We start from the raw sequence: 15,562 nt of genomic DNA, 5'->3' as shown, positions 1-15,562 counted from the left end.
CGGTGACCACACACAGGAGTTGACGTTTCCAGTTTCAGCTATTCAGCCCAAGAGAGACTTTGAAACATGGATGGAGCAGGGATTTTTCTCACTGTTCCAAAAATGATTCACTATCCATCCCAGAAACCAACTTAGTCTTGTGTTTCATTTCACTTTTTTTTTTATCCTCTTGTTCCTCTTCCTTCAGCCCAGAATATGGTATTTATTTCCCTTTTCCACACAGGGCTTGAAGGACAGCAGCAGCATCGCACAAGCCATGCATGTACAGTGTAGCATACACTTTAATTGGATTCCACTGCTCCCCCACAAGCTTTTTATTTAAAAACTTCCCTGAGCCGTGATAGCTGTCATCTCCTCATTATAAAAGTAGCTGTTTTGCAGGAGTCAGCAGGGCAGTCTAGACGCTGCTGGAACTTTATAATTAGCATTAAGGAGATAATTCTAATGAAAGTGACATTAATCGAAGGCTCCGCTTGGAGGACACTAGATCCTAATGGGAATGACCTTTTGAAAAGTGGTGGTTTGTGAAAGAAGAAGTAGTGTTTCCTCTTGTCACATCCCATTTTCCTTTAACAACAACATAATAATAAATCGTGATGCAGTGTTTTGTTTTTTCACATACATATAACATACATGTAGTTTTTGAGTTTTGCTGTAATTAAGACATGTATTTAAAAGAGGAGAATAGGAATTGACAGCAACAAGAAAGACAATCTAGGAACCAACGCGCTTTTATCTGGTGCATATGTGCGGATATCTGTTTGTAGAGCTTGTGTCAGGAAATTTAATGTCCATATGGTACTGGCTGCTTTCAGTTGAATATATACATGTTTCCATAAATTAAAGTGGGACCAGCACTCAACTGACGCTGCAGACCACTAGACCGATGCAGAACTATACCACCTTAGGGATAAAGACATGCTCATCACAACTATCAATCATAGGCATTCCATTCCAAGAGCAAAGCTTTTTATCCCATTGCCACAGCACCACGGCTAGTGGACGGTGAATCAGACATACAGGACATGGGCCACAGGCATATAGTGTCCAATTAAACCATGGTGCAGGCCTTTGTGTTGCCAAGAAGACTAGTCACCATAGCAACCTTGTAGAACCCATATCTTTGCAATATGATAATGAGGAAGGTTGGATTGATTGGAGAGAATGTATTTCAAAGGTGTGAAATATGGTATATACTATGGCTGTCACGGTTACCAAATGGAAGGTAGGAAGAAGAATTATATTGTCATCTTTTTTCACAAAACAGTTAAAGGTGAAGTAAATGTGTTGCTGTTTAACTAGATTTAACTAGTTGCTGTTTGAATATTTTAATGAAACAGTCCTCTGTCAATCTTTCTCTTGGTTTTATCGTTTCTTCCCAAATATTCCTTGAGATAGACACATAGTAACGTGTGTCTCTTCAGTTTAACCATCAATCAGTCCCTGCACTGTCACAGGGTTTGGGTCATGCATCACCAAGCAACAATGTGTGACACTGGCATAGAGGTCCACAGGGGATTTAGATGTTTGCAAATATTAGATAGATAGATAGATAGATAGATAGATAGATAGATAGATAGATAGATAGTCTTCTGGAGAAGGTGCTCCGTTGTCTGTCTATTGTGTGATGGAGAGGCTGGTCAGGGTTATCCAGTCCGATAACAGTTTTTTCAGTGTCCTCCTCTCCACCACCAGTCTGCAGCCAATGACAGAGCCAGCCTTGCTGATCAGTTTGTTCAGTCTGTTGACGTCACCGGCTGCAATGCTGTTCCCCCAGCGGACCACAGCAGAGAAAACAGTGCTGGCCACAACAGACTGGTAAAAGATCTCCAGCATCGTGCTGCACACATTGAAGGTCCTCAGTTTCCTTAGGAAATACAGCCTGCTGCAGCCCCTCTTGTACACAGCTGTACTGTTGGACCTCCAGTTCAGTTTGTTGTCCATGGTCACTTGGAGAAACGAAACGGAGAAAGCACAGTGCCCTGTGGGGCTCCCACACCACTCACCACCACATCAGACATGTCATGACCCAAACTCACGAACTATGGCCTGTCTGTCAGGTAGTCAGTGATCGAGGACACAGTGGACGCACCAACACCCATCGACCACAGCTTCTCACCCAACAACAAAGGTTGGATGGTGTTGAAGGCACCGGAGGAATCCACTGAGCCTCCACCACCATCCAGGTGTGAGTGAGCTTGCTGCAGCAGATAGAATATTACTAAAATATTACTGAGTTATTGTATTTAATAGCGCTGGTAGAAAAGTTTAATTAATATGAGGAAAAAAAAAGAAGAATCGGATGAGGGAAATACTGAGTATTGAGCGTTATGACAGTGAGCCATTTGATTGAACAGGACTAATGCAGTTTGAAAAGACAATGGTGGTTAATTGAGCAGGTGATAGCTGCACACTACACAGCTAACGATCATCAGATCATAAAAAGTATCTTATCCTGCATAGGCTGCCCTTCTAAGTTGAGCTGCACAGTGAATAAATAGAACTCTTTGCATTTTGTTACCATCTAAGCAGTAGTTGTTTTTCATTTAGGACTTTGAGTATGTGGCACGTTTGTATTCTTCAGTCTTTCAGACATAAAAGCAGCTGCAGCTGGAGGCTGTGCCACGTCCCTACTCAAGTCGAACAAGGATGCAAGAATTTTATGTGGAAAATTTCTTGGAGACGTGGAAGAGAACACGTAGCCTCTTGAGATTGACAGTGTCGCAGGAGAGCGAGCAGAGAGAGAATAATAAAAGAAGAGAGGCTGAAGTGGCCGAAAGCTGGGGATATGAAGAAAAAGAGAGAAAGCTAGTGGGAGGGCACAGAGTTAGAGGGGAGTCTAATCTTCACTGTGAGTCATCCTTAGTGGGAACGCTGCGAGGTCCCACAAGGCCATCTCTAAGTGAACACTGCGTTAAAGGGCAGGGCTGTCATTCAAATGCCATTATTTTGTACACCTAGAGCTCACGGTGTATATGAGCAGATAGAGGGAATATGTGTTTGTACATGTTTCAGGACAGTATGTGTGTATATGTGCAGCATGTGTACCTCTGCATGTTTCCGTTCCTAGGAACACGACTGTGATAATGAGAAGTACAGTAGCCGTCAGTGCTCCGTTACCATGGTTACTGTGACTTCATGGTATACTCTAACTTCTTGTTTCATTTGGTCGGGTCGTGTAACCAACTGGACTGGAATACAACGCTGCATTTGTTGTGAAATAGAAAGAAGAAGGAGATGACAAGACTTGCTTTTATAATGATCAGGGTTCTTAAATGTACTCAGTTGAAGCTGCAAATGAAATAAATACACTCTTAAGATTCTGCCTCATTATTAAAATAAATAGCCATTCATCACCCTCTCTGATATCTGGGCTCTTATGAAGCAGACTTCATAGGACACATTTTTTACAAGTCTTCTGATCAGTTTGAGTGGTTACTAACTGGATCTTTCCAGCAACTTTGAACTGGCTTTATCTTTATGGAACACAAGTAAAGTAAAACCCATTTTTTTTACTTTACCCAAAAACACAAAAATAATTGACGAACAAGCTCAAGCAATGTAGTCGACCTTTAAAATAGGTACGCTTAAGAGATCTAGACTCAAAATACAGCTAACAAAAACAACATCATAACTCAGCTAGCTGATCTGCCAAAGGAGACAAAAGGGTGAATTTATATACATGAATTTATATACATGAATTTATATACGTACATATACACAAACTAAATAAAAAAGCACTATTTCCGCCCATGATGTCACGGTCTGGGTCGGCACAGTGGTGTGGTGGTTAGCACTGATGCCTCAAAGCAAGAAGGTTCTGGGTTTGAAGCCATCAGCCATCTTTGTGGAGTTTGCCTGTTCTCCCTGTTAATTGGTGATTCTCAATTGGGTGTAGGTGTTAGTGTCTGTCTCTCTGTGTTAGCCCTGAGATGACCTCCAGAGGACTCGCAGTAACAGAAAATGAATGAATGTCACAGTCAGTGGTCTGGTTCATTTCCTGGTCCTCTGTGTTTAATTAAGCTCCACCTGTAGATACGGCCATCGCAACAAGCTTACTAATTAATGTGGCAAGTTACCGCTGATGGCCTATTTCACAGTAGTTATAGATTATAGACTTTAGAAGTAGGCACTGTGAATCTGTTACTGTCATGATACCAGTAAACCAGAACACATTGTTTGGCAAGAACACATTTAGTTTGATTGCTTAAATTACAAACTAGCAAACAATACCTGCTGGATTCAAGTGTTTCCCCCTCATAACACTTGCTGATGGTGAAGGTCAGTCGTAAACTCCATTATTTTTACACAAAGCCAGTCTCAGAACCAATGTCAGACAGGAGTTTTTTTAAATAGATGTCTTCCAAATTCACGCAGACTGCTTACGTGTCAGAGGAGGTACAGCCAACCCGAGAACCTTATCTTTCGACACCAGTCTGAAGGTGTTCAGTTCTACTCTGTCACAGCTGTAATGTAAAACACATATCAGCCACCAGATTCAGATTTTGTTAGAAGTTACACTGTTTAGGTAGGTGTATTTCTGGCAAGCTTGCTATTTCCCCATGGTTTCAGTCTTTATGTGAAGTTGAGTTAATCTCTTGCTGACTCTAGCTTTATTTCAGAAGGATTATATATATGACAGTGGTGTCGATCTTCACAACCATCTCTTGGCAGGAAAGTGAAAGATTATTTCGCAAAATGTTGAACTATTTCTTTAAAAATGCACTTTAACCTTATTTGACAAATGAGACATATGGTCATTTATGAAAACCAATCTAAAAACAACTACATATATATATTTTTTATTTCTCTTTATTGATTTGTTCTTTCCTATAATTCACAGATAATGCATGTACTATATATTCACATTTCAGAGCCTTTTCCAAGTTGCAGTGAGATGAAATATGTGAGTGGTCAACGTTCTATGTTAGTAATAAAGCAGCTGATAAAAATTGAACAGAAGTTCTTTGCAAGGATACCGAACAGTAACATTCAATAACAAGGGTAAACGTGGAAGTGCCTGACAAACCCACCTGTTACCATGGATACAACAAGCAGAAAGAAACTGTGCACGCAATGCAAACATAAGTAATTATACATTTGTTCCTCACTCGCAAAGAAGTGAAGTCAAATTAATATTTAATGCACCTATACTGTAAGGCTTTCTCATAAAATCTCATTTTCAAATATTTCCCTTCAGGATGAAGCTATTTATTACAGCAAAGCTTATATTAAAAAAGTTCAGAAAGCAGCACAATGAATACAAGAGAGCACAGTAAACACAAAATAAAGGAGCACAAAAATGTGCCCAAAGGCAGGCACATGCTTAATAAACACAGCAATAGAGTATGGAGGATACACTGTGAAGGTTTGAGAGATTGCTGTTAAGAGGAAAAACTCTTCATGCTGTTCTTTCGCATGTCAATCTGCTCAGAAGCACTTACAGGAAAAGTTCTTTGATCGCAGCAGGACCAGGACTGTGTGTCCTGGCTAATTAACAGTCCACTGACATCTGAGCACGGAGGATGCCAGCTGCTGGTGTGCAGGCAGCTGGAGCCTGCCTGCTTCCTATTCTTTCATGTTCATGGTGATGATTTGTAGTGTGTAATCGCAGGTTGATATGCTGCTCATGAAAACACTCAATTATTTTTGTCTTATCGCCCTCTGTCAGTTTGCGCAGTACAGTTCTGTTCTAGATGGACGCATTGTTTCCCAGTGTCATCTCGCTTTTGTCTCTAAATGACAGCAACATTTAACTTCAGTCACAGGTAATGAGAGCGTGGGCAGTGCTCGCGCCTTTACTTGGAAGGTTGCCATGTTCCATTTACTCTCTCCCAAAGTCAACAATACAGGAAGCAAAAATGATTTCCTCCCATTGAAAAAAGGGCCTCCATACATTATTTCAGCAGCAATGTCATCTGTGTGTGAGTTTGCACACAAAAGTAGCTATGACAGAGTGTGAGTGCGCCCTCAGGTTCATGTGTGTTTTATATGACAGCAAAGCTCTCATCAAGCACTGATGCCTCACAGCAAGAAGGTCCCGGGTTCGAATCCATAGGCCGACTGGGCCTTTCTGTGTCAGCGTCGGTTCTCTCACTCCCGCTTCCTCCCACCATCCAAAGACATGCTGGTTAGGTTCATTGGTGATTCTAAATTGGCCGTAGGTGTGAGTGTGAATGGTTGTCTGTCTCTCTGTGTTAGCCCTGTGATAGACTGGAGACCTGTCCAGTGTGTACCCCGCCTCTTACCCGATGACAGCTGGGATAGGCTCCAGTCCCCCTGCGACCCTTAACAGGACAAGCGGTGACAGAAGATGAATGAATGAATGAATGAAACAAAGCTCTCATCAGAAATATTCAACGTCTTCTTTCCCACATGCTCTTTTTTACTCTTTCACTTTTTGCGCTTGCTTTTAATTAGAATGTGATCTGACTTGTGATTTTGTCCTCTTTATATATTTTTCAGCATTTCATCACATTTTAAACAGCACGGTTAAATGATCCAAATAAAACAATTTTACATATTACGTATTACAATCAGAGGACATCTGCAGGGAGAATAACCATGTAGAAGAAAAGCAATTTTAGTTAGTATGACAACATTTATGTGAAGTGATTATTTAAGAATATATTTTAGAAATCAACCACTGGCCACTATGAGGTGTTTACTGACCTGAAGTCTAGAATGGACAACTGTTTAACATTGGATAGTTTCAGAATCAACTTAGAAACAATGTGTAATTAACAAAGAAGTTAAATCTGAGTCAGAGTGAAAGACATCGGGGATACTGTTGAGGCCACATGAATGAAACAACTGCTAACTTCTTATTTTCTGATACAGGAAAACTCTGACTAGATGCTGGCACTGGTCTTTTCATAAGGCCGGCCATTCATTTCTGAAAAAATATTCAACCTTACCAAGCCCGGTTGTGTTGCTCTATTCTTGTCATACATGAACAAAAATACAATGATTCTGCCAATCACAAGCAACAGAAATAACACAAATTCATGCTGCAGCCTGCAGGTCTCCAACGCAACTGAAAATCAATTTTTTTCAAAGGGCTGTATTTCATTAAGTTTTGGCATTACATTTCCATTACACAAAAGTACAAATAAAAGGTATAGAGTATCATGGGAGCACAGCTCTAACTCATCAGCCAAAAGATGCAGGTTCTGGTACGTGAGGATTATTTTCGTCCAGCTGGCGACGCCTAGTGGTCAATTCATGCTTAACACGTTTCACAGAACCCCAACATGTGTGCTTATCTGAAACACTGAAATCCTGGTGGTAAAATCAAACTGCTGGTGTGCAGATAAGGCACAGCAGAAAGCAGAACTGTAAAATGTCATATTATAATATAAGGGGCAAGTCAGTGGGAGAGGGAGGCATTCAAATGATTTGTGATTCATATAAGTCATATGAGTCATATAACCTTCAAAAAATAAAAATAAGACACACACCTGCAAGTGTTACATTGACTATGGACTGTGAAAACCTTATTTAAGATGGCCATATAAGTCAATAGTCTCTATCAGTGTATAGTCAGATGTTAAAGGGGGTTATCCGCCACATCTTCGGAGCATGTTCTTAATCAACAAGTAGCACAGATCCCTGTCAGATGATTAACATTCTGTTCTCAGAGCTCAAGTGTCAGTGCAGCCAGTCCTCTTGAGACTTTGATCATTTTTACACACCACATGGTTTATCTGAGCTGCTGTACGGGCAGTCAGTGAATTAATCCTGTAGAAATACTTGGCCAAAATATTTGGCTTATGATGATGGTCTGCATTTTCATTGCATTTTTTTTTTTTTTTTTTTATTATTATTATTTTTTTGTAACACAGTCCTAATTATTAAGCTTCAATCCCGGTCTACAACACACAACAATGTTTACAACACACCCTGCCTTGAGAAAGCAAGCAGCATCTTTTAAACACCTCTCATCTGGGAGCCTTTTATTATTAAATTATTATTATTGTATGTAGGGAAATGGTGGGGAGTTGCACATCGAAATCTTGTTTTGGGGGTTTTGTGCAGTGACAATAAATGACTTCAATTCAGTTCAAATCACTGCATTTGAATATTATTGTTAGTATTATTTCCTCAGAGTAATAGATCCTTTCAGTGAATGAACCGGTAGCAACAACAGCAGCAGTGATTCAGGCTCCCGTCTCTGCAGGACCATTGAACGGATCTTTGGCTTCATCTTGTGGTCATCCACAGTAAGTGCAACTGAAAGAGAAGTGCGGTGCCTCCTGTTTTTTAATTCTTTTCCCCCCCCCCCCTTGCCGTTCTGTGAATCCCCGACAAGTTGAGTTACACGTCAGTGGGGAACCTGTACTGGTGAGTGGACGTGTGCCGTGCGCGTCAGCAGTTCCCGGATGCACCGAACAGAAACATGGAACGGGTAGTGGTGGAAATGCCGATCAACAACGGTGAGATAAAATGCCACCTCCACGTCGAACGCGCATTTCAAACACGTCTAAAGAAAGCTCCTAAAAACCGCAGCTGGTGCTTCTTCTCTCGATCCGCGCACGGACGCTCCTCCTCCTCCTCCTCCTCTGACGCGCTTGGTTCGGCGTTAGAGAGTTGCTTAGCTCGGGTCTGTGCGGGGCTGTCAGCCTGCTTTCTCGCTTCTGTTGTAGCTGCAGGCTGCTGCTTACCCTTGAGCACGGTGTGAGGCAGAGCTGCTGTCATCGGTCAAACGGCAGTCCTGCTACTGAGACAGCTGCCATCACTTTAACTCTCTGCACCAAAACACAGGCCCACTCCACCCCCCACCAAGGCATGCTAGTTAGTGACACTGTGCAAACTGTAAAATAATCCACAATTATAAAATAGATCAAGCGTTTGTTTTCCAACTGGAGTCAGTTTTATACAACTTGCAACTTTTATACAACCTTAAGCCAGCTGAACTCGTAGATGGACATTAGGTTTTAAAGGTCCTGTCGCCTGTTTGTAATAATAACACTTCTAGACAATGTGAAAATGATCTATTTCTATTTCAAGAGGGTCAAAAATCAAGAAAATATTGAACAGGCCATCTGTGTAAAAGATAGGTTTTCAGTTCACTATGTTCACTGTGAGACCTTGGTGTGTTTCAAAATATATTAAGCTGTTTCACTTCTATTCTAAATGTATCTCTTCTGTGTCTGTCGTCAGGTTTTTCCATTGCCTGCCCTTCCACAACACCACGAAAGCGCCAGGTGCGTTTTTCAGCACGCCATGACATCATCCTTCTGCGAGAGGTTATCGCCCAAAACCCCTTTGCCTCAAAAGAACCAGGTTTGACTTTTTTTTTTTCTTTTTTTAAAATAAGGACTAATCCACTTGAAACCCCACACTGTCCAGCTGCAGAGACCCGCAGCATCGAGCGTGACAAATGAGGGCAATGTGTGGTGTTGTATTTGTGACGTGTGATTTTATCATGACCATCCTATATATATATATTAAGATGTGTGTGAACTCATTGCTCAGGGCGGATCTGGGCCCGTGTGGGTGAGATTATCACCGCAGCCCTACAAGAGGAAAACTTTGAGGTGGATGCCAGGAGGTGTAGAGAGAGGACCATGCTGCTGCTAGACTACTACAAAAAACAAGATTTCCCCAGCCTGCGCAGGTTAGATCAATCAGCAATAGTTTATGTAATTCAGCAGAAAGCTCCACCAAGAAGCACATGACTAATTTTAGATTGAGTGCATTTGTGTGTGCTTTTTTAATTCTTTTTTGTGCATGCTCAGGTTTGGAACAGAGAGGCTGTATGCCCAAAAGGAGGATCTGCTCCATGAGGTTTTGGAGCTGGAAGCTGAGAAGGGGCTCCTGGTTAGTGGTGAGGGCGCAAAGTACCAGGTGAGTGTCAGTAGTATTGCTTCAGCAGAGAGGAGTAGATAAACTTAAGTCACACCTCTAGAGCACTGAATGTATTTTTACTGATGGCGTTGTAGTGTCTGCTTTAGAGAGATAAGATCGTCCTTTATTTATCCCACAGTGGAGAAATGTGCAGCGTTGAACCAGCACACAGTTTAAAGACAGCAGCAGGGAAGATAAGAAAAAGTAATAAAACATTGAAAATACAATCCAAATCTTATGTATGATGGAAAAGCAGATTAATTTACCTTTTAGAGGCACACGGTATGTTATTGCACATGGTGTTCAGGTTTTATTTTGTCATTGTCATCGACCACAGACGATAAAGCTTCAACTCTCTTCTGTAGCTTTTTGCTAATTAACCTCTTTATTGGAACTGAAATTGGACACCAGAGACAGCAGATAGTCTAGCCTTCTCTGTGAAAACATAGTTATTTCAATGTTCCTCCTCATGGTGGCATTCACTCATAAATAAACTTGCAGCGTGACTGCCAACTCGCAGGACATATTTCCAGAAAATTACACAGCAAATTACACAAAAGATAATTGCACAAAACACAGGTATGTGTGTTAACGACACAGACTACACGCGTTGAGGAGGTTTAACAAAGCCCACCGGGACAAGCTCGGGCCATTAAGGACATCTTTTCACATCTGAAAATGCACTGTACATGGAATGATCAAGCTTAAGATATGTGTTGCAATAAACAGCATTAGACTTACTATCAGATAAGAGAAGGAGAAACATGATTAATAATGCATAGGTTCTGTGTATAAACAGAAACTATTTTAAAATGTCTAATAATATAGTTCAGTGGGCGGCACAGTGGCGTGGTGGTTAGCACTGATGCCTCACAGCAAGAAGGTCAACTGGGCCTTTCTGTGTGGAGTTTGTATGTTCTCCTTGTGTCTGCATGGGTTCTCTCCGGGTACTCCAGCTTCCTCCCACCGTCCAAAGACATGCTGGTTAGGTTCATTGGTGATTCTAAATTGGCCGTGGGTGTGAGTGTGAATGGTTGTCTGTCTCTCTGTGTTAGCCCTGCGATAGACTGGAGACCTGTCCAGGGTGTACCCGGCCTCTTGCTCGATGACAGCTGGGATAGGCTCCAGCAGACCCGCGACCCTTCATAGAAACAAGCGGTTACGGAAGATGAATGAATGAATATAGTTAAGCAACATATTTATGAAAAATCTTTCACCGAAAATATTTACCTAGATTGTGTCAGATATGCAAAAGTTACCCTTTCCCATCACAAGAGAACTGCTGTATCTTGCTCACATGGTACCATCGCAGCTATTGCCTTTGCTACAACTATTACTCTGCTCACATTTTCCGTTGGTGTTCTTGTTATAGAACTGACCTTGTCCTTATCTTCTCAAGGACGACGAGCGGAGAAATCGAGCCATAGAAGAACTGACTCTACTAGAACAGGACAAACCCAACATCACTCTCACACAAACACCTGCAGGTAAAACAGACGTCAGTGATGCTGTGTAGTCTGCACTGACTCACGGCACAGTTAAAAGGTGTTCATTATAGCATCCGAGGTCATTCCTCCTTAACCCCTACTGTCTTGTGAGAGGCAAAAGACTCAATATTTTGTGAATTCTGTGAAAGGGGTAAAATACACTGCCAGGATGATAGTTGCACACTGGTGTCACATCTTTGAACTCCTGGTATGGTAACACACTAGCAATGGATATTGATTATGGTTAACATTGTGGACGTCTGCTTATCTTACTTAAAATAAATTCAAATCACATCATTTAAATACGCCAATCAGGCATAACATCATGACCTTCCTAACATTGTGTAGTTCTCCCTCGTGCCTCCAAAACAGTTGTGACTCATCAGAGAATGGACATGGGCCTTCTGAGGGTGTCCTGTGGTGTCTGGCTACAGAATGTTGTTAGTGGGGGCCTTTGGGGCCTATGGGTTGAGGGGAGGGGCCTCTGTGGATCATCCCACAGATACTTGATCAGTTTGGATCTAGTGAATTTGGAGGCCAGATCAACACCTTTTGCTGTTCTTCATGTTTTTTTTTTTAGTTGTTCCTAAAGCGTTTTTGTGTGTGTGTGTGTTTGTGTGTGTCTGTGTGTCTGTGTCAGGCTGCATCCTGCTGGGGATGGCTGCTGCCATCAAGGAGTGTCATTGCTATGGGGTGGGGGTGCCTGGTCTGGTCTAGGTGGGTGCTACATGTCTAAGTAACATCCATATGAATGCCAGGTCCAAACGTTTCCCAGCAGAACATTGGATTGTCACAAGATGGTCAATGTTATTTACTTCTCCTGTCAGTGGTTTTAATGTTGTGGCTAATCGGTGTAAGTGAATGATTTAATAAGGAATAGCAGGTGTTTTCAGGCCAGTCTGACAGCAGTTACCAGCTCTTTAAGTCTCCAGTATTTTTCAGCCTTACATTATGTACCTGTTACCTTTCAGTGGATGAGCCCTGCCAACTCCAGGGGTTTTGACTCATACCTGAGTGTACTCTTCAGAAATGAGTACATTTTGACATTGTTACAGAACCAGAAGAAGGCCACGAAGAGATGGCAGAGATTTCGGCAGCTCCCACAGCCAAGCGGCCGTGCCAGTGTTGCTGTCAAACCTACTCTGAGATACTCAGCTTTCTGGAAAAGCGCTCGGAGGCAGAGCAGCGGCTTCGAGAGGAGGAGCTTGCCCTGCGCAGAGAGGAACTGGAGATTCAGAGGAGTGAGATTTTCACACGGCAGTATCATATGATTTTAAATCCAAACAGCACCATGTTATAAACTGGCTCTAAAAATATTTGTCCTGCTGTTGTGCAGGTTTTCTTTTCTGTAGAAAGGACTTTTCTTTTTTTATAACCTAAATTAAGGCTGAAGTTTGACATTCAAATTTAATAATCATTCTGAATTTTCGTTTCATTTTAAGAATCTGATATTTAAATTAAACTAAGGAAAGGAAAAACAAAGCATTATTCTTAAGAATAAATTGACCTGCACAAATAAAGACAGTCTCTCAAAATTAAGAAGGAAATAATTAGCTGCAGACTGTTGTGTTGTCTTCATTTGTGCATTTTATTCATATTCATTGTCTTTTAACTCTTAGGTAAGATCGCTCTGGAGAGAGAACGCCTGGGAGCTGAGAGAAAAGAGAGGGAGCGGAGATTTGAGCTTGAGAGCCAAGAGAGGCAGGTCATCTTGGATCTGTTAAAAGAAAGGGTGCTGAAAGGCTGACTATCAAAAAAAAACTATCACCTGCATTTTACTGCTCTTTGACAAAGAGTGTGTGCGTGTGTGTGTGTGAGGGCATAGCTGACTGCTAAAAAGAGGAAGGAAAACAACAGAACTGGAAGTGAACAGATCAAAGAGAGGAACCGTGAGTTGAAATTAAAAATGGAGGGCAATTGTCTTTGTCTGTTTGAACAAACATGTTGTGTTGTGTCAGACACAGTGGGTACCCAGACTGGTATACACAGCCGCTTCAGAAAGTATTCAGACCCATTCAGTTATGTACTTTATTGTGTTAGATGTGTGTAGATTTAAACTGATTCAGCTGACATGAGTCTGTACTCAGTAATCCATACTAACATTATGAAAACATATGTTCATTTTATTTTGGCAAATGTATTCAAACTGAAAAGTTACTGTTAGTATACCATTAACTCAATGTAATGTGTTGAAGCCCCTTTGGCAGTTTTTTGGACTTTCTCCGGTTAAGTCTTTGCACTCCTGGATCTGGGTATTTTATTCTATTCTTTCTGGCAGATCCTCCCAAGCTTCATCAGACTGGACAGGAAGCGTCTGTGAAACTGATATCTTTAGGTCTCTTCTCAGATGTGTGGGGTTTCTGGGCTTTGGCTGAATCACTCAATCACGGTCAGAGGCTTAAAAAAAAATGAGGCAAGTTGAATACTTTCTGAAGTGGTCATGGAACTTATAGAAATTAGCAACAACATCAATGTTTGTTGAAACCAACTGCTCAAATCTGATGCTTCACTTCCAATGGCACAGTCTGCTTCTGGACTTGAAATCACTGCAGTTGCTTGAGTGTCACCTAAGAATTTGTATGCAGTAATGGATGTGGTGTATTAGGTGTAATGCCCTCAGCTATAACTGGCATCAAGTGCGAAGACGGTTAGTTTCACAATTAAAAGCTTTCCCTCACGTATAAATGCTGTTCGCAAACAGTACCAGGGTGGCAAAAATATCAAATAACAACTAAGAAAGCCTGTATATTTAAGCAGATACGTTATGGAGCACAAGCTTTTGCGAACCCCGTAGCATTCACCATATTAATGGCTTTATACATCAGCCACTTTCTATTTGGAGCATTTAAAAAAAAAAGTAGTAAATAAAACTATATTTTACTGAGCACTTTTGTATTGCAAAACTATATTATACAGAGATTACACAGAGACTGTTGATCATTTTCTGATCTGAAATAACATTTTGATTAAGTGATAATATCACTACATTTCTATTTTTTTCTACAAGTTATAGTCAAATGTATGTCACTATCTACAATATGAGTTGCTAAACTGAGGTGCAGTTAACAGTCATTGGTTAAAGATTACATAGATGTGGAATCCATGGCAGAAGCACTTCTTATTAGATGATCTGCTGATTTGCTGGTTGTTTCTTATACTAACAAGTTGTTAAATTATTTGACTTTATTACGTGATAGTTGCTACTGTAACCATATGTATGTTGTTAATAAGAAATTTAATTAAAATGTGATTTTTTTGCCTTACAGTGAGTCCCCACAGCTTATGAAAGCACACAAAACATGTGTTACTGTGAAAAGCTGATGATTTATTTTCGGCAAACGAAACAAATGGTGTGCAGAGTTTGTAACCAACTACGTTTATCTCCTGGCACTCAAGCACCATGTGAAATCAGACTATTCTGTGTACAGTATCCAAACGTGAGCTGGCGCTGTAACTTTCTAAAAGTCAGTGTTAATGTTTAAGCTAGGCTGGTGGTGAAGTTTAGCAAAGTTGCACCAGCTGCAGAGCCTTTGGAGAAGCAAGCCACCACAAATATTTGGTATGTAGTTTATGTAAATGTAGCTTACACTAAACCATCATTACACTTATTTTAAATGGCGAATCTCACAAAATTAGCATTTGCTGTATTGCTGATAATCAGCTATCCTAAATACATGATGTGCTGTATTTCACACAGTTACACTACCCCTTATTTTAGGAACCAGAGTAATAACTTTTCCACTACTGACACAATGACTGTCCCTAAACTAGGGCAGATTGATCAATCCCCAAATAATCTATAGCCTCTTTTGCTTTTGGAGTGATATTAATTTAATTGGAAAATCACAAAAAAATATTAATTACATCCTGGGAACTTGTGTAATACTGAGTATTCACATAAGGAGCGTAACTATTAAAATCATTTGTTATTAAAAACTTGTATTTACTCAATGTATTCAGATGTTGGTTGGCTTTAAGATGTATTAACGTGAGAAACAAGAAACAAGATGGCACATCTGTTGTTTTTAACAGTAAATTTAAACTCTCTATTGCTGAATAGTATAACTTAGTGTTATTTTAGTACATGCAAAAAGAAAAAGGAAAAAAAAAAAAAACATTGACACGAATTCTTCCACCACATTTTCGGCCTTTGCGCTTTAATTTGACGTCATATAAATCGCACGCTCTGATTCGTCAAAAGTATGTAAACACGCCCACTGCTATTC

At 40.8% G+C, this 15,562-nt stretch overlaps 1 protein-coding gene across 1 annotated transcript; it reads left to right on the top strand.

The window, feature by feature from the left end:
- The first annotated feature begins 8,976 nt into the window (after positions 1-8,976).
- Positions 8,977-14,608, top strand: LOC311508323 (uncharacterized protein). Its single transcript, XM_084573032.1, has 6 exons — positions 8,977-9,285; positions 9,478-9,619; positions 9,741-9,849; positions 11,249-11,336; positions 12,392-12,577; positions 12,956-14,608. The coding sequence occupies exons 2-6, from the start codon at positions 9,570-9,572 to the stop codon at positions 13,081-13,083; spliced, it is 561 nt and encodes a 186-aa protein (XP_084429158.1). The 5' UTR covers positions 8,977-9,285; positions 9,478-9,569; the 3' UTR covers positions 13,084-14,608.
- Positions 14,609-15,562: the final 954 nt, after the last annotated feature.

This window comes from Chelon labrosus (genome assembly GCF_963514085.1).
Source record: "Chelon labrosus genome assembly, chromosome: 2".
Taxonomy (NCBI): Eukaryota; Metazoa; Chordata; class Actinopteri; order Mugiliformes; family Mugilidae; genus Chelon; species Chelon labrosus.
Note: the sequence above shows the minus strand (reverse complement) of the source record. Positions and strands in the feature narration are given on the sequence as shown.

Bases quoted from the DNA above. Each gene is read 5' to 3' on its own strand.
- LOC311508323 (XM_084573032.1), top strand. From the start codon at position 9,570: ATGCTGCTGCTAGACTACTACAAAAAACAAGATTTCCCCAGCCTGCGC. The intron at 11,337-12,391 runs GTAAAACAGACG...ACATTGTTACAG, and splicing joins TCTCACACAAACACCTGCAG to AACCAGAAGAAGGCCACGAA. The intron at 12,578-12,955 runs GTGAGATTTTCA...TTTAACTCTTAG, and splicing joins GGAACTGGAGATTCAGAGGA to GTAAGATCGCTCTGGAGAGA.